The 24,790-nt window shown below is 45.8% G+C and overlaps 2 protein-coding genes across 5 annotated transcripts in view; one reads left to right on the top strand and one right to left on the bottom strand.

Annotated features, from left to right (window-relative positions):
• Positions 1-5,030, top strand: part of FOXK2 (forkhead box K2) — a 62,111-nt gene extending 57,081 nt beyond the window's left edge. Inside the window, exons 10-12 of the mRNA XM_021414555.1 lie at positions 471-767; positions 989-1,198; positions 2,777-5,030. Of these exons, the coding sequence (XP_021270230.1) occupies positions 471-767; positions 989-1,198; positions 2,777-2,973 (704 nt within the window). The 3' untranslated portion in view covers positions 2,974-5,030. The remainder of the gene's footprint in view (positions 1-470; positions 768-988; positions 1,199-2,776) is intronic.
• On the bottom strand, positions 9,386-23,916 carry WDR45B (WD repeat domain 45B). Of its 4 annotated transcripts, XM_021414562.1 has the most exons (11): positions 23,691-23,839; positions 23,005-23,178; positions 19,196-19,270; positions 16,684-16,785; positions 16,001-16,088; positions 15,334-15,428; positions 14,088-14,278; positions 12,867-12,952; positions 11,932-12,033; positions 11,256-11,377; positions 9,386-10,932 (listed from the first exon to the last, which is right to left on the bottom strand). In XM_021414562.1, the coding sequence occupies exons 2-11, from the start codon at positions 23,051-23,053 to the stop codon at positions 10,826-10,828; spliced, it is 1,017 nt and encodes a 338-aa protein (XP_021270237.1). In that variant the 5' UTR covers positions 23,054-23,178; positions 23,691-23,839; the 3' UTR covers positions 9,386-10,825. The 4 variants fall into 4 exon arrangements, with proteins under 4 accessions (XP_021270237.1, XP_021270236.1, XP_021270238.1 ...); XM_021414561.1 differs by lacking the exon at positions 23,005-23,178 and having other exon boundaries at positions 23,691-23,916; XM_021414563.1 differs by lacking the exons at positions 19,196-19,270; positions 23,005-23,178 and having other exon boundaries at positions 23,691-23,916.

The following is a 24,790-nucleotide window of genomic DNA, read 5'->3' as shown; positions in this document are numbered from 1 at the left end:
GGAAGGTGAGATGGAGTAAAGGTTGTGTGTTTGATTACCTTAGTTGATGCGCTTTGCCATCCATCTTCTCAGCGATGTTCCCACAAAAGTAGCAGTAACTGTTCCGTGCCAAAGGCACGTGGTCCTCAGCAGAGACCAGCCTGGGAAGCTGGGAGCTGTGCCTCTGTAGCAGCCTTCCACAACACTGAAGCGCATGTTAGTTCCCATCTGTGGAAAGGAGTTGCACTGAATGAATATCGACCATAGCTGTGGTAGCCCCAATGGTGAGCAGCAATTACTGAGCTAACGAGACACTTACCTGGAATATGTGGCTTGGGGTGGTGCTGTGTCATAGTCGTTCCTGTCCGTTTCTGTCAGGTATGAGTGAAGGAGGTCGTTAATCCTCCGAGGCTTTAGCATTAAGTGTAAAAGAATGACTGGTTTAAATGAATTAACTAAGCAGCCTGATTTTTATCTCTTCCTTGCTATAGGATCACCTCTATCTAGCCAACCAGTTTTAATTACTGTACAACGGCAGCTACCACAAACTATTAAACCCGTCACCTACACTGTTGCAACTCCTGTGACAACATCGACATCCCAGCAGCCTGTAGTTCAGACAGTTCATGTTGTTCACCAGATACCAGCTGTGTCTGTCACAAACGTGACTGGATTAGCACCAGCAAACACTTACACTGTAGCTGGACAGGCAGTAGTCACGCAAGCTGCAATGGTAACCCAGCCCAAGGTAGAACCTCAAGAGAATGGAGACCACAAGGAAGTGAAAGGTGAGAGCCTGCGGGTCGGTTGCTCTGGTAGCCGCTCTAGTAGGTTATTATTCAAGAACTATTTACGTGCTAAATCCAAAGATTTGCATCGTAATTTCTCACGTAGCTCGGAGCTCATAATATAACAGCATGCATCTTCATTGAGGGCTGCTGTAGTAAATATAAAGGATTTTTTTCATGCTTTCATGTTTTTCACCAATGCTTTCTCATCTGTCTTTCAGTGAAAGTGGAGCCTATACCTGCTATTAGTCATGCTACAATCGGAGCTGCTAGTCGTATCATTCAGACATCTCAGACTACACCTTTACAGACAGTCACTATAGTGCAACAGGCACCTCTAGGTCAACACCAGCTACCAATAAAAACTGTAACGCAAAACGGAACGCACATAGTACCTATCACCACTGCAATACAGGGGCAGGGCAACGCTGGTGAGTATTGTGTCGGGGCATTCTGGTGCTCTCTACATGATAAAACCTCAAGAGTGGCCAGTGCTGATTTTTTTCTCCTACCTTTTCTTGTATTTTGTAGTTGTACTGAAAACGTAAGTTGTACAAAAGAATTTGATTACAGCCTTGTGTGTGAGATTGTTCTCTGTCTTGGGAAGAGCTTGTGTTTTCCTTTCATTGAGGATTACCTGAAGAGTTATTTATTCATTTTGTAGTCACTGTAGGGATGTACTAGTGGTGACAGCCCGTCCTCTCTTGTCATTAGGAGTTGGACTCAGTGATCTTTATGGGTCCCTTCCACCTTGGTATATTCTGTGGTTAAATCCCCTGGCTTTGTGGGCTGTCATTTTTTCTTCTGTTTTTATTGTACCTGTACAAAACCAGGGCACCAAAACTGACAAGATTTCTGTAAGATTTTGAGACTTTCCTTCTGTCTGCGTGCTGTGTTTCCCCTCTCAGACTCAGCAGTTAGTGTGGGTAGTGGTTCTTCACAATTTTCATTATTCAGGCTTTGTCATAATTTACAGATACATTCAATTTTGGTTTGGTTTGCAGATGAATGTAGTTTGTTTCAACAGTTTCACTTTGATACATTATCTGGTGCTGCAGTATCTTTTTGTCGTAAATTATGCTCATGGAAATTGATATAAGATGGCCCAAAACTATTCGTTACATGTAAGTCTGAAAATCTTACCAATGGAGTGAATTATTTGTTTTGTATCCTTTTTACTTCTCTTCCATCTCTGGCATCAGTTTTCCTGCTGAAGTGTAGGACGTATGGGTCAGTGTTCTTCCTGCTTCTACTTATTTCAGCATGAGTAAAGCAGAGGTAGTTACTGTCAAACTAGATACACGCTTCCTTTTTGAATCAGAGTAGTGCCAAGAGCCACATGAAGTATTTTCTGAAGAGTTTGTTCTACAGGCACATACTGGATACAAAACAGCTGGGTTACCTGCAGTGCTGATTCCAGGTGCTCACTGGAAGAGTTTGCTAAGAACCAAGAACTTCAGCAAATCTGAATTCCTTGAGCGCTTGATGTTCAGGCTCCGCTAAAGGAATTCTGTAGTATTCTCAGCAAAGCTGAGATGCCAAGGAAAGGGAGTTATTGTGTAAAAAGCAGCTCAGTTGATGGTGTTTACATGAGCTTTCGTGAAATGAACAAGTAAAACGCCTGGTGTTGTTCTCCTTCCTGGCCAAGCACTGCACTGTGCCTAGACAGGATCCATAGGCATGGCCACATCCTCCTTCGGGGGGTGCTGAGCTCCTTTCCCAGTTCTGTCACAAATATCTCGTAGACTGGTGTTAAATCGTTTCATCTCTCTCTGTCTTCAGTTCCCCATTGACAAAATTGAGGCACTTTCCCTTTCTCCCACCTTTGTCCATATCTGTATGATTTAGAGCAACGTTTCAGGTTTGTACAAAGGTGAAACGGTTGGAGCTGAACTTGCCTGAGTTAATACCTTGCTGTAGTGCAACATTTTGATGGAAGTGCGTGCTTGCTTTCAGCATCGTGTGTTTCAGCAAGGGTTAGGGGCTGACGCTTTCTCCTCTTTTTGCAGCTGCTGCAAGTCCTTTGCATATGTTAGCAACCCATGCGTCCGCATCGGCATCGCTTCCAACAAAGCGCCAGAACGGAGACCAGTCGGAACAGCAGGAACTGAAACGTATCAAAACAGAGGACGGGGAGAGCATAGTCATAGCTGTTAACGTGGACACCCCGCCGGTGGCAGTGAGCGATAAAGGCAGCCAGAACTAGAAACTTAGAGTTTGCTTTCTTTCTTTCTTTCTTTTTTTTTTTTTTAAACAACAACAACAACAAAAAACAACAACAACAAACTCCGTGGTGCCAAAAGGAGACGCTTAAATATAACACCTAAAATCTTGGAACATGTTCTCACGCAGTGGGGAAAGGGGCCCTGTGATCAGACTTCAACGTTCAGCACTGAAAAATAAACCAACACAGGTGGCCTTAAAACTTGGTAACTTAAAGTCAAACTGCAAAACATGTTGTTCCAGAGGCTGTGACCCCGCTCCTCCCTGCCCCCTATGAACTGTGTACGCTGAGAAGTACAGTGCTGGGGAGGGCTGCAGCTTTAAAAAAATCTTTATCAGATTATTTTAAGGACTGAGTATCTCAGTGTAACGGCAGCATGATAAGCGCTTAGTGTGAACTGGTTTCAAACGATTGTATATTCCTCAAAGGGAACAGAGGCAAGGAGCCATTTCCTACATCTTGGCAGCTAGCCTTTCATAATGACCTACCCAATGCAGTTGTTGGTAGATATGCAGTATTTTGTTGTTCACATGTGGAATTAGAAATTTTTGAGGTGTATTTTCATTTCTTTGCAAAACGATGGGGTCTTTGACATTTCAAATCACTCCATTTCTACTCCGGAAACTTTGGAATCACACAATACTTTTCATGTGAAATTTCGTTTGGTAAAAAACTGAATGTAGGGTTTTTTTAACCGATGGAATGATTTACTTTTGTCTGTCCTCTTAAAGTTCAGATAAAGCTACTTTATTACATCTGCAAATTTTCATATTTTAGCAGTTGCCTGATAAATTTAATCAAATTTTATTACCATGTGTAGTGATCAAACGCTTCTTTGGGCTTGCATGTAACTGATTAGAAATTACGATGTAAATGAGCCGTTAACTGACGTAAAGAACTGCTATGAATTTGACCAGAGCTGCACTTATCTGTTTCTCTCTCTGCTACCTTTTGCTGTTTGTTACTTTGTGTTGACTTTGACTGTCCCTGGCATATTTTTCCAGTCTAAAGTAAAACGAGAGTCTCGCTTAATATTGTGTATGTTTAAGATAACAGACTGTTCTTCATTTAGAAAAAGATAAAATTCTTTATCACGAGTCCTTTTAAAAAGAGAGTTAAAATTATCTTGTCAGAGGTATATTCGATATTTTTAAGCTTGAGCACCCATCCGTAGCAAGTAATCTGACCAGTTTCTCCGTAACACTTTCGATGTCATACACTGACCTGGGGGTCTCCATCCAGAGTAGCTGTTGTGGTTTTCTAACAGTGGCTACCGTATTATTATAATAAAAAAGACTTAAGTGTGTGTTCTGCAGTTGAACATTTCAAAATGTATCGGTAATTTCTCACTTTAATTGTGGTAATAGATTCCACTTTACAGTTACAAATGGGACGGGAGCGTAAGGCTGCTGTTCAGTCTTCGGTTCACGTAGCGTCTTACTTCTTCGCGCAGCACGGTGAGTGAAAGCTGGAGAGCTGGCTTGATTCGAACCTGGTTTCTGTCACTTTCTGTCATAATGATGCATTATTTATATTTCCTTTTCCGCTACGAAAGGAAAAGAACTCTGTTTTCTCGACGGACTGAACAGTTTGGAGTGGTTGATTTAGGCAGCTTTTGGAACTATTTACCCAAAGACCAAATACGAGAAATCTGTACGAGTTTTGTGTTCATCCACAAAATGGAACTGTTACGATGTCTCTGCAGATAATACATATTAAAAATCTATTATAAAAAACAACAACAGAACTCTACACAAGCTGAATTTATAACAGGCATTTAGAAAAAAGCATAACGTGGAAAAAAAAAATCTGTAAAATTGCAAGATTTTCTTTAGAGGTTTTAAAAAATAAAAAAGTAAAGTTTTAACATACTTTTTTTAAGAAAAAAAAAAATCCAGTACTAGTAATTTAATTTGGTGTTGAATGAATTGACTAGAATGTGGTTTATTTTCAGAAGTGAGAATCTGTTCACAAACTAGGGCTAGGTGAATAATAGTGTATAAGATTTTTTTAAATAAAATTAAATTTTATTCAGCAAATTAACTAAGTTGAAATTACTCAACCAACGTGTCCGGAAGGCGGATGTGCACGGTGGTGCTGAAGGGCAGCGCTGCTGGCAGTGCCGCAGGAAGCAGTGCGTGCTGCAGGGAGCCCGGGCGCTGCTGGCGCTGCGTGCAGGGCTGTGAGGATGCGGCCTGGGCCCGTCCCGTGGCTGCTGCTCCGCACACAGCGCTGCCTGCGGGGTTTGGCACCTTGATAAAGCTGGGCGCTTCCGTGTGCGTGGAAGCGACGTGCTGCTGGTGGTGCTGACCGTGCTCGTGTGGGATCGTCTCTGATCTTGTCCAGAGCGGGCTTCTCTGTTTTACGTGGCACTAAGCGGAGCGGTGGGGTTGTTCAGGAGCGTTGTTCCCTGTTGTGTATGCAATCCTGTGCTTCCCCCCATTGATCCAGTGGTGCTTCCCAGGCGGTGTCGCATGCTGAGCGGCACGGCTGTCACACTGCTGCCTCTGAGCTGATGCTCCTGACCTTTCTGAAATTGGTCGTAGCCGTGGACTTCCGGAATCAATATGGTTTTTCTTTTGCAAATGGAAAATCTCTTGAGATGGTTCTTGCTTATGGAGGTTTGACCTCCCTAGGATTGATGTAACCCGTCCAGTTAACTTTTACGTCTTTCAGTGCGTGGTGTGATTTCCTTTTGTGCTCCTCCTTGGCAGCCAGTTCAGTGTTCTTTCTGCTGAAAGCTTGTGTGTAGTCTTTGAAAATGGCTGAGTATAAGCACACAACATAGAATGCTCTAACCAGAATTTAAGGACAACTGAAAAAAACCCAACCCTTTACCCAGCTTAATTTCCTTTAGAGCTGGCCTGATTTTCATTGTCTGTCGTTGGGTTTGCTGTGTAAAAAGACTCAGGAATCTGATCTCATTTTCATTGTGTCCGGTTGCTTTCCTCCCTTCCCCTCCCTTTTTAAAACACATCCAGAATTCTAACATACAGAAGACCCAGCCACGCATTTAATTCTAGTGACAGATGTGTTTATCTGCAGTGCCAGCGCGTTGTGTCCTTGTGTGCCGTGGCTCCCAGCCTTCCCACCAGCTTTGAAATCCTTGTCTTTGGGCATGACAGCTCTGTCCTTGTGCTGGGTGTCGTGACGGCCGTTGTAGGGTATCCCATAGAGCAACGCAACACTGAGTCTTCCAGAAGAGCCAGAGGGCTGTGGATGGGCTGGAATGAAAGGCTGCTCCTGGTCAGTGTGCTGTCTCAGCTCCGAGCTGCTGCCCCGCCTCCTCGCCCACCCCCTCCAATTATCTCAGCATGTGTGGCTTAATGATGGCAGTCCTCGTTACGCTATTCTTCCTTCTGATGCTGTAGGTAAATGCAACGCTAATCCCTCTCAGACCTGGGAAAGCAATTCCGCTTCATGGAGCTTCACAGTGCAGGCTGCTGGGCGGGACGCAGAGCTGGGAGGGCTTGGCCTTCCCTTCCATGGTGCTTGTAACACAGCTTCATTTGAAAGTAATAGGTTTTATAATTGCCTAACTCCATAAGTGGAGCTGCAGGTAACAGTCTGTGCTAGAATGCGTGTTGTAGATTGATTTTATTTTCCCAAAAAGGTAAATTTTGAGAGGTTGTCACTAATACAGGTCGTGATTTCTATAGCGTGCATTTTTGTAGTTGTGAGCTATAGAATAGCATTTACACTGTATCGAGTGCTTCCGTTAACCTTTATATCCACTTGTCTTAACTACATCGTTAACATTTTTACTACGAATCTTCAGTTGGATGGCATGTAAAGAATGAGGCCTTCATTTATTACAGCTTTGCCTAGGTCTGTTTAACTTCCTGAAACGATTCTGTGTTGAAGTGTGACACGAAACTGATAAAGAGAGCATCTGAGGTTGGTAAGTGCAGCGGTTGCTTTAAGCATCAGGTTCTTCTCGGCTTTGTGGAGTTGTTTTCTCCCCCAGCTAATATTCATGGCAGACTTTCATATTTCTTCCCCTTCCTTTCCTTGTGTTTCTCCGCCAGAACTCACGTGTTGGTGTTTGAGAGCAGTGTGAGGTGTGGAGCCAGGGGTGGCAGTAGCTCAGGGATTGGACTTTGGCTCAGATGTATTGATTCAGCACACCCTGCCATAAATACAAGGAGATTAAAAAAAAAAACAAAGTTTGATGTGTACTTTCCAGAATAGATTCTAATCAGTGTTGGTTTTGTTTCTGATCTCTTCATGAACCAGTTACATTCTTTTTGTCTCATCGGAAGCAGGAAAATGTTTCTGTCCAAGTTGCTAGAAGATCTGAGCAGGATGCTGCTCTGGTTTTGGTGGTGGTGCTTTCCTGAAAGCCTTGGAAATGCCGGGCAGAAATACAGGGAGGGCCACGGCGCAGCTGTACAGCGCCAGGCTGTTGGAAGCTGGAAGAGCCTAGCTTATTCCTTCCAGAAAAAGAACAGCCTGTTGTGTGAAATTCCATGGGATCTCTTGTGGATGAGACTGGAATCACTGGAGTGTTCAAACAAATACAATCTTTGGAGAAGAAAGGAAAAAACTGTCGTAAAACTGGGGCATCAGAATGGCATGCTAAGGAGGAGGTGGATTCACAGGTGCGTGGCTCCGAGGGCCCCTCATTCCGCAGCCCTTGTGCCTGGGCCTGCAGTCCTGCCGGCCTGCGGGTACGCAGTCTCATGCCCAGCTTCTTCTGGCTTTACCGATTCCTGTTTTCTGCTTTAATGTGAACGTCTAAAGGCTCTGAAAGAAATACTCTGGCTTCTGCTGCCTGCTGGCAAATACTTGGAATTACCTCTAAATTCATTGCACCGGCTAATCTAGTTTTCCTTTCAGGACCGTGGCCTGTGACACGGCTACAATAGATAACAGGGGAGAGGCGTTGGGTTAAGTGTAAATAACAGCAGACAAAAACCAGCAATCCAGCTCAGAACAGTGGCAGCTGTGGAGTTACTGTGCAGGACGTGCACCTTCCTCCTGGCTGCCAGCAGACATGGGCTGCACCACGGGCACGTCCCCGAGCCTCGTGCTCCTGGCTAAGAGCTAAGGCAGCTGCGCTGAAAGGAATAAACGCTGTTGGATCTCTGGATGGTCACACTCGCCCTCAGCTAAGAATTTGTCATTTTGAAATGTATTGAATCCTCTTTTGTCACCTAGAACAGACCCTGACAGTTTGCCTTGCTCACAAAGCAGCCGGTTGCTTACTCTGGTCCTTCATTTGCCTTCTGCTCAGTGCGTGCCCCTCTGTGTGAAGAAAGCAGATCCCGACCGCCTGCGCAGGAAGACCGTGCCTTTCGGGGCCAGAGCACAGGTGAGTATCGCTGTGCGTGGCAGCTGGAGCCGCTGTTAGTTCTGAGCTTCAGTGTAACTGGATGCTTCAGCTCTGCGGTACCATCGGTAAACCAGCAGGGTGGATACGTGGTCTTGTTCTTAGAGTACTGTGTCTTTTTGGAAAGAGTAACTAAAATACTATTACACTTGGTTGTGGAGGTGTGTTGATAAGTATTGCTCTTACTGCAGTAATTTTTGGTTAAATTACATACATAGTGCTGGGCACCCAGAAGTGATGTGGTCAAGTACTGGCCGAGCAGCCTGCAGCCTGCAGCGGGTGGGAACTCATTTTTTAATTCATTTTCAGTTGTCGTAAAGTTGCCTATGTACCTTAAGGATCTAGAGCAAGGCTGTGGCACGGCACAGTCCATTTAGCCATGTGCTAAGGATGCAGGATTCCAGTGTTAGTACGGCAGTGTTTGGGTGTGTAGCTGGCCTCACCACAACAGGGAACGTTTTACATGTTTGGAAGAGCTTTAATTATCCAAGCCATCTGCTCCTAGTCTTTCTGGTCACTGCTGTGGTTGACTTAGTGGAAGGTCAGGGGATGGTGCTTCAGGAGATGACAGTACGTAAAACCTTCCAAGCAGTGTGCAGAAGGCTTCACGTTTTAGTTGGAGTTGTTTCCTTGCTATTTGAGTGCAGCCGAGCAGCTCCCAGCTTACTGCACCGGATATTGCTGCAGCAGAAAAAGGATCATCCTCAGAGAACAGGTTCCGATTGCTTCCTGCATGCGCTTCTCCAGGGAGCCTGCGTTCTGCTAAAGCAGCATTAGAGTGAGCTACAGAACAGCAGCGCATGGGGATGGCATGGTAAAATAAAAACAGTGTGCAGTAGTGGGATACTGGAACAGTGCTGGTTTGCACTGGAAGTGGGACTGTGCTGAGCTGGTCTCATTTTGGTGTAAAAGCAGCATGCATTTCCTAGGCAGCAGTCTGTTCTTCATGGCCTGTATTAGCAGGCCCCAGGCAGCACAAATCAGTTTGTCCCTCAGCAGCCACCACTGTTTGCTCAGTTGAATATTCCCTAAAGCCTGCAGCAATAGGAGCTTTGGCTGTGGTCGTGATTACAGCAAAATTAGTCACTTTTATTTAAAAGAAATAACATATTACAAATAAGTGTGCAAAACAATTTGTGATTAAATACACATAAAAGCAACATGCAGCCTTGACATCGAAATCTGTGTACAAGTTAGTCCTCAGTATGTTACATGACACTAAAAGAAACTTGTCAAATTTAGAGAGTTTGCCCCTAAACAATCTTAACATGAACTGGGATGTCAGATTTAAGCATCTGTGGAATTAAATTTCAGAAGAGCAAGACTTCCCTCCCCCCAGATATTTAGTGCTGAGAGCTTGTGTCTATTTCAGTTCCTAGTTCGGTATCTTGTGCCTTAACCCAGCAGTAAATATTAATTGCTGCACAACAACTTGGGGAAAGAGTCTGCAATTATTTAGTCTGACCTCCCCCTCCTTGGTCAACGTAACACAATGCACAGCATCTCAAAGAAAAAAAGTTAGCACATGTAAAGGCAGGGCAGAGCAGTAGGCTTTGTGCCACCTGGTTCATGTATCGTGCTGGATGTGTAAGAGGCCACTCCAGTCTTCCAGGTGAAGCACCGGAATTTTCCGAGCACTCAGCCCAGTTGTGACACTGGGACCACAGGTGGTGGTTTTATTTTTCTTTTTAAACCTGGGATGGCTGTTCCCTTACAGAAGAAGCTGCCTCTGCAGCTGCAGGAGTTCCACGTGCCCGTGCCCTGGGTGCTTGCTCCACGCACTGAGGAGAGGTTAGCTGGGTCAGCCAATGCCTAAACGTGCCTTCAGCTACTATGTACACTTGGCACCTTTTGACCAGTAGTGCTGATCATTCAACTGAGCCACTGTGGGGAGGTGGACACGAGCAGTAGGCTGCAGCCACAGGACTGCCCCCAGCCAACGAGCATGGCTCAGGGTACAGTCATTTCTGGCTACACACTCGTCCTCCGCCCTGCTACACAGAGATGTGTTCAGGGAGAGGAGAAAAGCCCAACTCCTGTTCTGGCCCGGCTGGGGGAGTTTTACTTGGGTTTGAGTGGAAGTACTGCCCCCCACTTCCAGCACTGCCTAAAATCTTCTGTTTTCACATCCCTTTTTCTAAGGCTAGTCCTGACGTTTGCACAGCCCCTGCAGCTCTTTCAGTGTGGCAGGCACTCGTGTTTTAACTGAAGTCATTTCACAGTTTAAAGAGAAACCCAATGGGCACAAGCTTGTTGAAAGCCACAACTTGAAAACTTGAGTTGATGACAGTAACCCAAAGAGATTTTAATGACGAAAGCTTGCAGAAATGAGAATAAACAAATGTAGTCCCCTACTTCAGAGCTTGTTCTGATCACGGTGGGCCAGGCTTCTCACTGAGGTCTGCTAAACTTCTTGATCAGCATTGGACATTCATATACTGTCCTCCCAAAGATGCAGAATAGCCAAGGCAGTACTTTGACCTGTGCACTCCCTCAATTCAGTCAAAGCTTGTCATCGGTCATTTCTAGAAACTGAGCATAGACATCCCTTGAGCATTCTCCTTTTTGGTTGAATAAGAACTTGTAGTAGCTGCCATCTGCACATATTGCTGGAACAAAAACAAAGTCATTTTCAGTTCAGCTGTTTGAGAAGTGCTGTTCTCTTACCTCGTTTAAACTGACAGAGGCGTTCTGCAGGAATCTGAAAAGCCTGAGATAAATTGGTCCTCGTGCAGTGTCTGTCAGCCCAGACAGCCTGCCAGGTGGCTGCGCTGCGAGCAGCCCCTCAGCCCGGTCTGGCAGCAGCAGCTCCTGCTCACACCTGACACGGGCATCCCATGTTGTCTCATTTGAACATTCCTTCCAGCTCAGAGCAAGCACGGTTCAAAATCTGCTTCACCAGAGAGAACCCGGAGGACCCCCCAGTACTTACCTAAGACAGCATTTGGCTCTGTTCCAAAGGCACAAATGCACGGAGAGCCTGAGGGAACCTGAAATTTGGAGAAACTCCATTTGGAACTGAAGTACTTAGGGAGAAAGCTGGCAGAGGCCAAACTGAAAGAAAAAAAGAAACAAACAACTTAGTAAGGTGTTGACTAGCGTTGATTTAGAACGGCTCGCACGTTTGAGCATGGCACAGGGCTCCTGCTGTTACTGACTGCCTTTCTGTTTTCTTCAGCTGTGCATCAGGCAACGTGTACAGTTCTGCTCCCAGGGAACGGTGAGCGTACATCCACCTTTCTGGCTTTCCCTGGTTTTAAGTGACTGCTAGAACTGCCAAGAGGATTGATTTTAGTGGAGATCCCTTTGTGTAGGTACCAAAGTATGTTCATGCTAAGAATAAATTCTTCAGCAGTCACTAGAGAACCCCCCCCCTCCTATGGGAAGAACTGTACAACTCCGTGAAGGGCAGCAGAAACGTGGCAGTTGCTAAGCAGTCCTGGATTTGCAACTTCATTCAAGCAGAACAACAGATTACTATTATCAGCTCAAGTGGTGTAGGTATTGGTTGCTGCTGTTGCTTAGGGAGCCATTGCTTGACAGGCCCACTGCTTTATTACAAGGGCAACCACTCCCTCCATGCAGGCCTTAGAATGACTTAAACCTACCTTGACTGCTTATTTCTTTTGGGGTCTTCTGCAGCAAAAATATGTACTGTGCCGTGGTCACTGGATACGCAGATTAAGGAAGCATCCTGATTGAAGTTAATGCTGTAGGAAATAAGGACAGCTGCAGTATTTCCATTGAAACATATTCTCCCCCCCATTTCCTGTTGTACAATCCCACTTCTGCAGTTGTCTGGAGCAGCTGTCACCCTGCCTGGGGAGGTGTTAATGGCTCCTCCAGTTCAGTGCAGCTTTGCTGACTGGAATGAACACCCCCCTTCAGGGGTAAGTACACACGTCAGAATGTGGAGGACCTGGTTTATCAGTAACAGCCAAGCAGCAGACTGCCCTGGGATGGACACAACTGGCAGGATCTGTTCTGCCACTTGTACTGAAAGAAAATGCACGGTCGCTGCTCCAATCAGAAGACAGGTAGGAATTAAGTATAACATGAAACACTGCTACACCCAAAGGCTGGGGCTAAGTGGAAGAAAACAAATTTTCCCCCTCCCAGGAGTGTTTCAGGCAGCGGACTGAATCAAACTGCTGGCTCTTGTACGTAGGGTGGCGGTGTGCTGTGATAAACATTATGCTCACACCCAGGTACTCACCCTCCTGGGCTCTCTGGGAAACATTCAGCTGTGTTGCTGCCTTCCCCATATTCCTGTGTGAAGTACCCACCCAGCTACAGCCTATTCAAAGTGTACCTAGGCATGGTCCTGCTGCCACTGCTTTTCCTCACCCGTACTGAGCAGAGGAAGAAGCACAGAGCAGTCAGTACCCAGTGCAGCCCTGGACCCTCTGACCACCAGAAGAGTTTTGCTTTGTGCCCATGGCAGTGCAGCTCTCCTTTGCTTTTTGAAGGAGACTTGGCTGCCATTCACCAGGCTTCCTCAGCATAACACTACCTCCAAGAAGACAGAAGCAATTAAACATACCAGTATATATTGGCTGCCTGTGATCCTCTGCGTAGCTCCTGGATTAAATGCCCTGATGAAGTATCAAATATTCTTATGAGGGTCCCCTTGAGAAGGAATCAAGCGTTATATTAGGACGTACAGTATGTTCAATATGGCTGTTTGCCTGAAACAAATTCTCTGACAATGCTGTTTGAGCATATTCTCTATCAAAAAAACCCACAACTGAAAACCACAAGAACAGTCTCTTAGCATCATCCAGTAGCTCATTATTCTTTTTAGCAGTGGAGTCTGCAGCTTGAAGAGCTCTGTTCAGAAGAATTCCAGTAGCTATGCCTAGTTAAGAGAGACTGTGGCTGCTTTTCTCCAAGCTTCTTGAGCTTTGGGTTGTGCAGCAGAACCTGTTCCAAACGCTGGTTGAATTAATTTAGATCATCCTCGAGAAACTCATTTTAGATGAGGGAAGGAAGGTAGCAAGCACTCAGTTTGCTCCCTACCCATCTGCCTAACGTTCACTGGGAACCTGGGAGCCCTCCCTGGGGAGATGACGCTCACCCAGACTCCACTGATGCCCAGAAAGGGACGCAGGTCTAAGACTCGCTTTGCATTCCCTCTACCTGCCTGCATCAGTCCCAGAGTGATCTGCACTGTGCAGGAATGTCAGGGTTTTGTCAGTCTATTGAGTTCTTTAGCCCTGTGAAACTCAGGACCACACAAAGTGCAGTCAGTACTCCAAGAACCTTTGTACTGATATTTACATGCTATGAAAACACCTGTAATGTGCGCATGAGGAAAACTGAAGTCCTCCAGTATGACAGCCCTCTTGGCAAGTGTAACTTTAAAGCCAGTGAGGAAAGAAAACTTGAACAGAACCTAATGAAGCTCTTTAAAACAACAACAACCAATCAAAAAAAGCAAAACAAAGAGAACCCACTAAGTAATATTTACTGAAGAAAGCATGAACTGATGAACTGCTTGGGCCAAATCTCATACAAATTTCACTGAAGGGTCAGAGCTACAGTCAGCTAGAATATGAATGCTACCTCAAGCACTGCATTTGCATTGCTGTTTGGGTATCCTGAAAAAGCAGTAAAGAAAAACTGAAAATGCATGTTTCAAAGACAAATTGGACCGGTTAGTTAGATCTATGCCTTTCCTACGAAAGGACACAACTTCCTATTTTGGAAGAGTTACTACAATAGAAAGGACAGTAAGTCAGAGGTCCATGGTCATCATTCTTACTTTTTCTGATGCTGTTGCAATTCTTGTTCCCTGCAGGTTTAAAGCAATACAGCTCAGGACGCCTTCGTGAGCTGGGATGTCCACAGGAGGCTTTTCTGTGTTGGCCAGATCTACAATCTGCACATGCCCAGTATGTGTTCCAGGAAATGCAAGGAGAGAATTATTACTATTTGGACAAAGGACACAGAGACCTGCAGAACAAAAAGAAAATAACTTTGTAGCTTCCATAACCTAGCACATTTTTCAAACAAGTCTCTAAAATATCAGTAATTTGAGAATAAACAAGCATACATGGTCAATCAGAAATTCATTTTAATGGCTATAGCAGTATCCTGAAACACGATCCATCCGTAAATGCAGAGCAGAAAGAAGGAGGGTAGCATAATTTTAACTTGCTCCCATCATTACTTTCAAAGTAATTTCTTTACTATCCAACATCTGGGTGCTTTCAGAGATCTGCTCCATCAGTCTGTTAGAGCAAAGCTACTTAACAATGAAATAGAAGTCTCCTTAAGTAGCTCAGGAAAGGAAAGAGCTTGCAGCAGGTGACATTTTAGTTCAGGTTTTCAGTCAGCCAGCATTTACTTCCCCAGTTTTAGATGTGCACTTAACACAGCTCATCACAAGTGTGCAGCTGACCTGGGAACGTGCTCATCTCTTCATTCTCAAGGCTCTTCTTCCACAAAGCAGCTCCATTTCTTGATAAGAAAAGACACTGCATCCGACCTATTCCTTAGGGCAGACCTGAGCCCTACCCCACCCATGCCCACCTGGAGCCACAGCTGGCGTCCCTGCCCCTCAGCCTGTCTGGGACACTGACATTTCCAATTCAGCTTATTTCAACAAGAGACCAAAGCCATCCCTTGCTGATGAGTCTCTTTCTGACACTGTAGAGAACAAGTCTCTAGGCAGTTCTAACTTCATTAGAAAAGAGGAATTATGCACTTGACTATTTTGCTGTGGATAATTCAGCTTTCGGCACAAAATGCATTATGTTCACAGATTCTTGACATAAGGAAGCGTACAGCTCCTAGAGAAATCAAAGTGTAGGAGTACAAGAAAAAGCTGGATATAATTTAACAACCATTTGATAAACACAGATCACCTTCAAAGGGCATGGATGGCTACACTGCTGTACGTAAACTGTTCAACGATTTACTAAGTGAAACAAATCAGGCATCTATAGATAAACAGCACTGCAACAAATAAAACTGCTTTCTTTCCCCAGCCCACACATAGCACTAACCTTTAGGGTTGTAGCAGGTTTCAAAGACATGCAGCTGGTGGGGATTGTGTGTGAATGTGAAAACTTTAATCATGGAGTCCAAGACTACCACAATTCTGAAAGACACAAGAAGTTCCTGTGACTTGGTGGGAGGTAGGAGAGAGACACATGTATTAATTCAGATCTGCAGAAGCTTTCAACAGATTTAACAGCTGTATTATTTGTTCCTACCCTACAGACTCTCAGCTCTGCAAAAAAAGAAAAAACAACAACGCACAACTAGGAGGCTGCAAAGCACTTTTATCTGGAGCTGTGACAGCAGAACCCATCCGCCCACACATACACAGGGCTCCAGCTGCTAACAAATGCTCATGCTCTACAGATTCACTTGATTTCCCCTCACACAGCATACCTAGAGAAACCACAGTCAGCAGCAGCCATATGAGATCACAGCCCTTTGAAAGAAGGCCAAAAAGTCCTACAGGGTTTTTACCAGGTTTCAGATATACTCGAGCTGTGATCTGTTAACCTAAATGCTTGCCCCAAGATCTTGTTTTAAATAAAGAACATCAGCAATGAAAGCTAAGTGCTACAGCAAAACCTTTTTACTTCTGTAAATAGCTGGAAATGAGTAAGAGCAGCACATATGATCTATAAGGCCAGCCATTTGGAACAAGGTTGCACCTACCTATCTCTTCGCAGCTTAACTGCTTTGACTTCTGTAGAAAATTCTATCTCAATGACAGTCTTCTTCTTCAGGTCATCCCAGATCATTACTGGAACAGTGCAGAGATGATTGCATTAGTTCACCAAAGCACATCTGGAGATCCACTGTGTCTCTATTAGAACAACTACTACTTTCTGAGAAGACCAAGAGGTGCCTTCAGCAGCGAAGCAAAACAGATACAGGTTGGTGTTCTGCGTAACACCAACCCATTCTTTTATGCTATGGCTCCTGCAGGCAGGAGCTGGAAAACTCTAAATGCAAAAGCTGATAATAAAAATATCTTTTACTAAAGACAACTTTTTTTTCCTCTATTTCTTTATTTCATTGACAGCCCCCCCTAGTAAGGCAAAGTTTCCCTACCAAGCCTGCCAACCAAGGCCTGCTTCCCCCAAAGCCGCTGAGCCATGAATCCCTTTGCAAAGCTCACCAGGTACAGACCTCGTCACGGCAACGAGTCTGATCTGAGAGACTGCAGATACCTGTTTATTAAGCAGAACTGAGACCTGCTGCAACAGCCCTTCCCTTCCAACCTTCAGGATACCAGAGCCCATCTCAAGGCTGGGGTTCAGGAGTTCTCTGGGCGGTTTCACAAAGCTCAGCAAGACAAATGTTTACAAGCTATTCCTTGAGACTCCAGACAATACCTTTGTTGGGTGGGTACTTCGGCTTCTTCCCTCCACCAACTAGTGCTAAATAGTTGCAGCGAAATAACATTTCGACATGGCCAACACCGCCTTCTAGAAACTCTGGAACACAAACGTATTTCATTTAGAAGTGCCACAAGCTGTTAAAACGCCTTTTAATTGTTACCAAAGTTACAGGGAGAGCTCAAGTTATCTACCACACTGCTCAGGCATCCACAAAGAATGGTGTCTTCTTACTCTAATATAAAAACCAAACCAAAGAAAACAGGATCCTCCGAGTGGAGGTGACAGACAAGGCAAACCCGAACACATGGACTGAAAAGGGTTGGTGTGATTTATTTAAGACACAGTAAACTTGCTTAGTTCTTCACTGCTCAGATCCCTGCTGCTCTTGTCAGCTGGGGCAGCCCTCATTTCATATACAGAAAAGATCAGCAGGATTTTAAAATTCTATAGGAATTCTATAGGAATTTTAAGATCAAGGAATATCAGGGTAGCTCGATCATTTCTATTACACAGTAATTTTGTAAATATGTTTAGAAAGAATGACTGGTTAATTCAAACTCGTTCCCCAGCTAATTCCCCTCACGTATGCAATTCGAGTCTGGTGTTGCTCTATTAGGCCAATGGTGTGAATTTTAAAAATACCAAATATTATGACCAACAAGGTCATGAACTTCGTTATTCGCAAGGGGACTTCTCTTCTTTCCTCAAATCCACCAAGGCTATAAAGACAAAATGTACATACATGTAGCTAAACTAGAATCTCCATCTGTTCTCAGGGTATACCTGCAGCTGCTAGCACACCTGAGAAGAACGGTCCACCTGCAGAGAGCCTCCACTCAAGCTGTACATGATGCAGGAAATGTAGTGAAACAACAGAGCAGCTGGTACAGTCACTGTCTTATTTAGTGCTAGGAAAACACTTCTGCTTTCGTTTTCCTCTTCATATAACCTTAATTGCAGGCAAAGTAGAATAAGATTCCATGATCGTGGAAGAATCAAGTATCAAGCAGAGGATTTGCCATCTGATGCCAATTGAGTGGGGTCTTGGATTTGTTCACATAGCTCAGAGGGAACTTTGGCATTCAACTACCAGGGAGAGCGGATGCAGCTGTGGCCTTCAGATGACCTGAGTCAAAACCCAAACCTCTTCTTTAACAGACTGTCCAATACCTCCACACGTGGACACGTTCCAGTAAGAAAGATGGATGAAACTAACTTTTTCAAAGCTACAGAGAAAAATCTCACAAGTAACCAATGGAGAGTTACTCTCAGAAACAGGGACGGGAGAGAACAGCAAAACCAGCAGAGGATGAGGGCAGAAGTACCACAAAGGAAAGATTTAGATGTGCACAAATGACAGGATTGAGGAGATCTGGTTAGACATTAAGGGGCACTACCGTACATCTGGACGGGGAGTTTATGTTAGGACTTGACCATACAACACTGAGGACAAGAAACATTTCACAGCAGTTTTGTAGAGCCCTGGAAATACATTCAGAGCTCCTGTCAGGGAGAGGTTGGACAACGACCTCAACAGGACTTCAACCTGACTTCTGATTCAGCAGCACACTACCATAGATGACAGTTTGAAGACGAGGCATTTGTAGAAGAATTTACTATTAAGAATAGAAAATTAATTGTCAGCTTTGGCCATATTAACAGTGATTGAAATATCCTGCAGCACTAGAAAGCATGCCTGGTTTCATAGGAACTGCAGTGCTATTTAAAATACGTTTTTCCTCTTATACATCTATGTTCTAGTTCATCACCACAGTGACAGCATAGGGGAACCTGTCCACTGCATCAGCTTTCCTTCTGAACTTAAGGTTAGAATCACGTCTGGATTTCATTTTCCCTCATTGTGACTCAGTTGTGTCTGCCTGCTGATAAAACCCCGTTAGCTGTGAACATCGAAACCTTCCCAGGAAGGCACAACAGCAGGTTTACCGCTTAGAGATGCTCCCAGATTTTTTTAAGCATAAAGAGAAAACATAGCTTAGAGTATAAGAGGTCTGAATTCCCAGTGCTCTTGCAAGCAATCCTCTGTGCAATACAAGCAGCTTTATGTTCAGATCTCCAGTAGCAGGGCGGTAGTTTTATTGTTGTGCTAAAACATCCAGACTACTGCACGAGGACAGAACGACTTCTCATGACAGCAAACGACACTGCTGCAGCAAGCAACTCTTCTCCCACTCGTGAGCAGCCAGACAATTCATCTCCTGTTTGGGACCACAGACAGCAGCAGCAGCTCCTGCAATTCAGCCGCTGCAAGGTGAGACTTCATCAGCAGCCAGCTTTATGCTAATTAGCAGCATCTAGACAAACATCTGACAAGGCAGCGATGTCAGGGACAGTCCCTCTGACACCAGCAGGGATTTCTTTCATAAGGCTTTGTTCTAAGCCTTCCAGGGATGTAAAAGCAAGAATTCTTTTTGGAAAAAAAATACATACGTGAGGCTGAACTTCCAACACAAAGCTAGCAAGGTGTAATAATCAAGCGTTTTACCTTGTTTCTCTTTTTCTTTGAGTGGATCTGCATTATAAACTCGGAATCCATTTTCCATTCCACATGCAAAGCATCCTGTAGTAAAAAGCACATTGTACATATACACATATACAGTAACTGGGAGATACACTGAAGATTTAAGGTAGTGCCACAGGGTTAGGAGAGCATCACTCAGCAACTGCATTGTTAAATGTAAGCTGAAGACCACTGGCCAGCTGTGCTAGTGCTTGCAAGCAGAAAGCACTTGGAGAAGCTGTCCTCTGTGCTGGCCTCCATCGCAAGTGGCATGTTCTTAGCATTCTTTTCAGACAGGTGAGGAAATCTAGGTGTTCCTGCTCCAGCAGGGGGATCAGAGTAGATGATCTTTCGAGGCCCCTTCCAATCCCTGACATTGTATGTGTGTGTGTGTGTGTGTGTGAGAGAGAGAGAGAGAGAGAGAGAGAGAGAGAAACAACAGAAGAAAAGGAGAATAATTCACAACCCACTGGCTCACCCAGTGTAGTGCCTAAAGAATATTTGAATGAGAGCCTACTAGTGTCAGACGCTCATAGTCATATGGCAATAGCTTAGGTCTAAATCAGGGAATGATTAGAAAGAAGCTTTGGAAAAAGTCCTATTTTAGCTACACATACATACATACAGAAACACAAATGTGCTTTTTGGTGGAATCCATCGATCTAGCAGCATCCTGTGTGGCTGTCTTACCTGCTAACGGGTGCACACAGTTACTAATATAAGTAAATGCCAGTGGGAAGCTGGAGCAATTAAAAGTCATTAATAAGCAGCAAGGGTCACCAGAGACTAGCTGACAGAACAATAGCTGCTATGCAATTTAGAAACACCATATCAAAAATCCGAGTCAAGTCTTAAGGGCACTGGAGCAGAATTTCATTCCTGGCTCCACACTCTGCTTTACAGACCGTATTTTACAAGCCTGGTGGTGTAAGCTTCGAAGCATCCTCAGGGCTCTGACACATTGACACTGCTTGAAAGAGAAGCTTTTAAATCAAATTTCACACCCTTCTCTGTGCACCACTCTTTCGTTGGCTCTGTTGGTGGTACACAGGAGTGCCCTGTGTGGAGAATGCAGCACTAATATGCCCCCACCTCTTCCAATGTACTTCGCTGGGACAACTAGAAAGCAAATTGTAATGGAAATGTATTTCACTACACAATACTGTACAGGATGAGGACGAACCTGTTTCTTGCAGCTGGTATAATTATACATAATTATTTTTCCCGTGATAACGTTAAAACTGAGTATTTTATTTCCAGGAGGGAGGAAGAAGAGGGATGACAAACCTGCTCTGCACTAGAAGGGTGCTGGGTTTTCCTTGCGTTAATACCAGCAGCTTGTTACAAACCTGAACCGAGAGCATTCCTAACACAATAAAACGCAGACACACCATTTCCTGTAACATCACTGCAGCTTTTCTGCAGGGCTAAGCTCGGGAGCAAGATGCGGGCTGCTTTTATTTCTTGGGAATGGCTCCATTTTTAGCTGGAGACAGCGCATCAGAACTGAGGGAAGGGGATAAATGTTAGTATTCTATGTACGGTCAATCACTACTGACACATGAAGTTCTTCGTCATGGCAATCTCTGAGCCAGACAAAGGCAGAAAAGGCACAGAAGATTACTGCTACACAATTGATCCCAGGCTATGGAAGCAGTTTTGGAGCACGGTGTTTCCTATCTGATCCCAGCATTTGCTGGTGGGACCACAAGTCTGACAGTTCGGATACGCAGCCATGGCTTGTAACCTAGCACACAGATGGAAAGGGGCCACCAGAACAGGAGGATGGGGACTGCTGCAGTAATAGTTCAGCTTCCTCCAGCAGCAGGCTCACATCTCATTCTTGAGAAGGGACAGGCATGCTGTCAAAGAGCCACTGACAGAAGGAAATTCAGATGCCTTTAAAAATTCTCATTCGAATCCCAGGTAAACTTGGACCTCCACAGGGCGACTACCCCCGCCCACAGCTGTGCCTGTTCCTATGGGAAGGAAGCACTATTCACCAGCGGTCCCCGTGGCACCAGGGTGGGTTTTGTTTGCTCCTCTAAAAACAAGGAAAAAGAAAGGGTTACATTCACAGCTAACCAAGAAGGTGCCAGAAGCTGAAGGGGGCACATGGACAAAGGAACCTGTGGGCTTTAGGGTGTAAGACCCAAAATTCACTACAGTGAAGCCTGGGGACACTAGCACGGCAAGAGCAGTTCCTAGCACGGTCCTGTTTCTTGCAATAGAAAATTTCATCTAAAACCATAAAAGAGAGCACAGAATCCTACTCATCCCAATTTGGGGGTCCTCTGAGCATTTCAGTCCACTAAATGAGATCAAGTGGATAAGTGTTTCAACACCAAAACAAGTCCACACTCCCATCCTCAAACCAGCTTGAGATCAAACCAGTGACAGAAGTAACAGACATGTAATCCTTCTGCTGTGTTAATTTATTATAATGTTTTATCTACTCATTTCCATAAAGTGCTCTAATGTTCCTTTGAAAGCACTGTAAAAATGAAGATCCTAAGAGTATTCTAAGACAAGGGAGAACACCTTACACTGTGGGCCATTTCGTTTGTTCCTAAATTTAAAAATAAAAGAAGTGGCAAAGTTGAACAGCAGAAAAACAAAGTATTGCTCAAAACAGAGCAAGGGAAGGACAGTACAGGAAAACAGCGGATGCCAGTTTTATCTCTTGTCAATCACGGAAGTTAAGACTTGGAGAGACGCATTAGATCATTCCTCCCATCCTCCAGACACGATGGGATTGGCTAGTCTTCAATTACTGAGAAATTAGGTTATTGTGGCAATATATGCAGACACCCACACTACTAAGCTTCAGCACTCAAGTGACTCACATTTCTATTTTTGGGAGGAGCAACACGGAAGAAGTGAACTTTTCCTCATACTGACTCTTTGGGCAACCAAAGAATTATCATTTTTTAAAGTAATTCGAGGCTCTAAGTGAATACAGAGTTTACGTGCTACCTATAGTCCAAAAGTCATCATTCCTAACCAGGAAGAGCTCTGGGAACCTGCAAATGAAAACCAAACACGGTTTTTACTCAAGGTGTTTTTTGGTTGTTACCCAGTAGGACAGGACATCAGTACTGCTAGGAACAAACTGCTCAGCTCACAGAGCGTACAGACTCCAAAGACAAGTTCCTTAACATACTTTGGATTCAACATTTCATTAAAAAAAAAAAACAAAAAAACAAAAAAAAAACCCAAACCTAAATTTATGTTTACTGCTACAAAATTTAAGAAATCCTTTACAGCAAAGAAGAAGTGTTATATGCTAAAATGATGTTCCCAAGGCATTTTGCAGGAGAAAAGAATCCTGTCCTCTTGTGCTGTTCTCTTTATAACCCAACCCCATCACAGGTCAGTTATGAAACATTACAGCTTCATTACAGACCCCCGCAGGTTTGAAATGAAGCACATCCAACTTCACCTCTTCGTCCTCCTCTGCAGCAAACACAAGATGAAAACAAGTGCAGACTGAGCCTGCTCAAAAAGCACTGTTTAATGACTTCCAAGCCAACAGCATTGCTTGAACAGAACTACCTGGAAGCTCGTTCCATTAACAGCTCGATATCCCACCGACAAACACGGCACCGGAGATACTAGAATAGAAGCACTGAACAGGTCTTGTTAAAAGATAACCTAACAGCAACAGGTACACGGAGCGCTGCACGCAGCGGCAGAGTCGCAAGGCTGCCTTAGGCAAGAGCACTATGTGGCAAGCCCAAAGGATGTTACAAAACGACGGCTTTCCACTCCTTTTTCCACAAAAGGACACTTACTCATAGGGCTGCTGCTATTTTTACATTGCGAAAGCAGGAGGAAGCACATGGACCCCCTTCATAGAAAGGGCTTCTCCCTTTTCTCACAGCGGGCAAGTAAACCAAGAGAACAGCTCTGAAGCTGGCCAGCCGTCCGCAGCATCCTGTCTGTGCCCACTGATGTGATTAGCAACTCTAGAACGCAAATCGGACACAAAGTTACAGTGCTGACTGTAAGTGGGAAGTACTGGCATTGGGAATACGACGTTCGGTGAGTTACTTTCTCAGCAGCGCGGCTCAGAAGGCGGCAGGGCAGCGCTGCACACCGGCACGGGCAGGGCCGCCCCGGGCAGCTCAGCTCAGCTCAGCCCAGCGGGGGCCGGGCCGCCCCGAGGAGCTGACCGATGCTGGTGGGGGGAACACCGAGAGCACCGATCTTTCTTCCCCGCTGCGCCGAGCCAGCTCTCTGAAACAGAACAGGCTTCCTCAGAGCTGAAACGAGGAGGATGAACTCGTCTCTCTACAAACAGCCGCTGATATCGGAGGCCGCTTCGTCAGCGCAGCGGCAGCGCCGCTCACGGGCCCGGGCCTCCCCAGCGCGCGGCCCCGCGGCCCCGAGCCCCCGCCCCGCGCCGCCTCCCGCCGCCCTCACAGCGCCGCGCCGCCCCGCAGCCACCACACGGCCCAGCCCGGCCCCGCCGCCTCACCGTGGTCCTGGTTGAAGCCGGCGTACAGCAGCCCGTTGCCGTGCGGGTTGGCCGGGAGCAGGTTCATGGCTCTCGCCCGCTCGCTTCCTCCCGCGGGCCTTTAAACCATGGCGGCGCCCGCCCGCCTCAGCCCCGCCGCGGGAGCCCGCCCGAGCCGAGCCGAGCCGAGCCGTGCCGCGCCGGACAGAACAGCCGCGGCTTCCGCCCCCGCCAGGCCGCAACCCGAGCACCGAGGCCATCCACCCGGCGGGGCTCCACCCGGCGGGGCGGGGAGCGCCGAGCGAGCGAGCGAGCCGGGCCCCGCCCCTGAGGAATGAGGAATGGCGGCGGGAGCGCCGCGCTGTGAGGGCGGGGGCGGCGCTGAGGGAAGCTCCTCCGGGCGGTGCAGGAACAGCTCCATACTGGGGGTCAAATTTCTGATCCGCTCTTTGATATTCAGCTGGGAGCTACTGGAGCTTTACAGTTACGGTGGCTCATTGCAGTCCTGGAGCTGAGGCAGGTGCCCATCTGCAGTACAGTGGCACACCGTTCTTCCTGCACCCTTCTAAAATTACATCTCCACAACCCCTCACTCAGCCAGGAGAGCTGGTCCTTAGTGCTATGTAAAACAGCCCCCCGGGGGCTCAGCCTTTAACAACTGCATTTAGGGTGCTGCTCCGGCCTTCCCTTACCTTGCCTGTACCCTGGCTGGCGGGAGGCGTACAGGATCTGAGCAGACCCATGCTAATGGTCTTTCTTGCCAGGACTTCGTGCTACACAGCATGTACAGAAAATAAACAAATAAAGGACCTGCTCACGGAAGAGGCCAAGACTTAAAAGAAACTTGCTCAAAACAGGATGGAACTCCTCACTCTGCACGCAGCCACTAGTGAAGCGCAGCCAGAACTCCTTGGACTTAGCTGTAACCTCACGTAGCTGTAGGCTGCTATGGATGTTTCCTTCAGCTGTGGAGGTGTAATTTCTGCAGTACACCAGCTTTATCCTGATAAGCAGCAGGGTCAGTTCATGCAACATTCCCCGTGCAGCTCAGCCCAGCAGATGGAGCCTGCTTGTCATGGCTGAGCTGCAGCAATGAAAGCAAGCCCACAGAAATTCCTTCC

Source organism: Numida meleagris, chromosome 17 (genome assembly GCF_002078875.1).
Source record: "Numida meleagris isolate 19003 breed g44 Domestic line chromosome 17, NumMel1.0, whole genome shotgun sequence".
In the NCBI taxonomy this organism is placed as follows: domain Eukaryota; kingdom Metazoa; phylum Chordata; class Aves; order Galliformes; family Numididae; genus Numida; species Numida meleagris.
The sequence above is the reverse complement of the archived record's forward strand: the minus strand, read 5'-3'. Positions and strand labels throughout refer to the sequence as shown.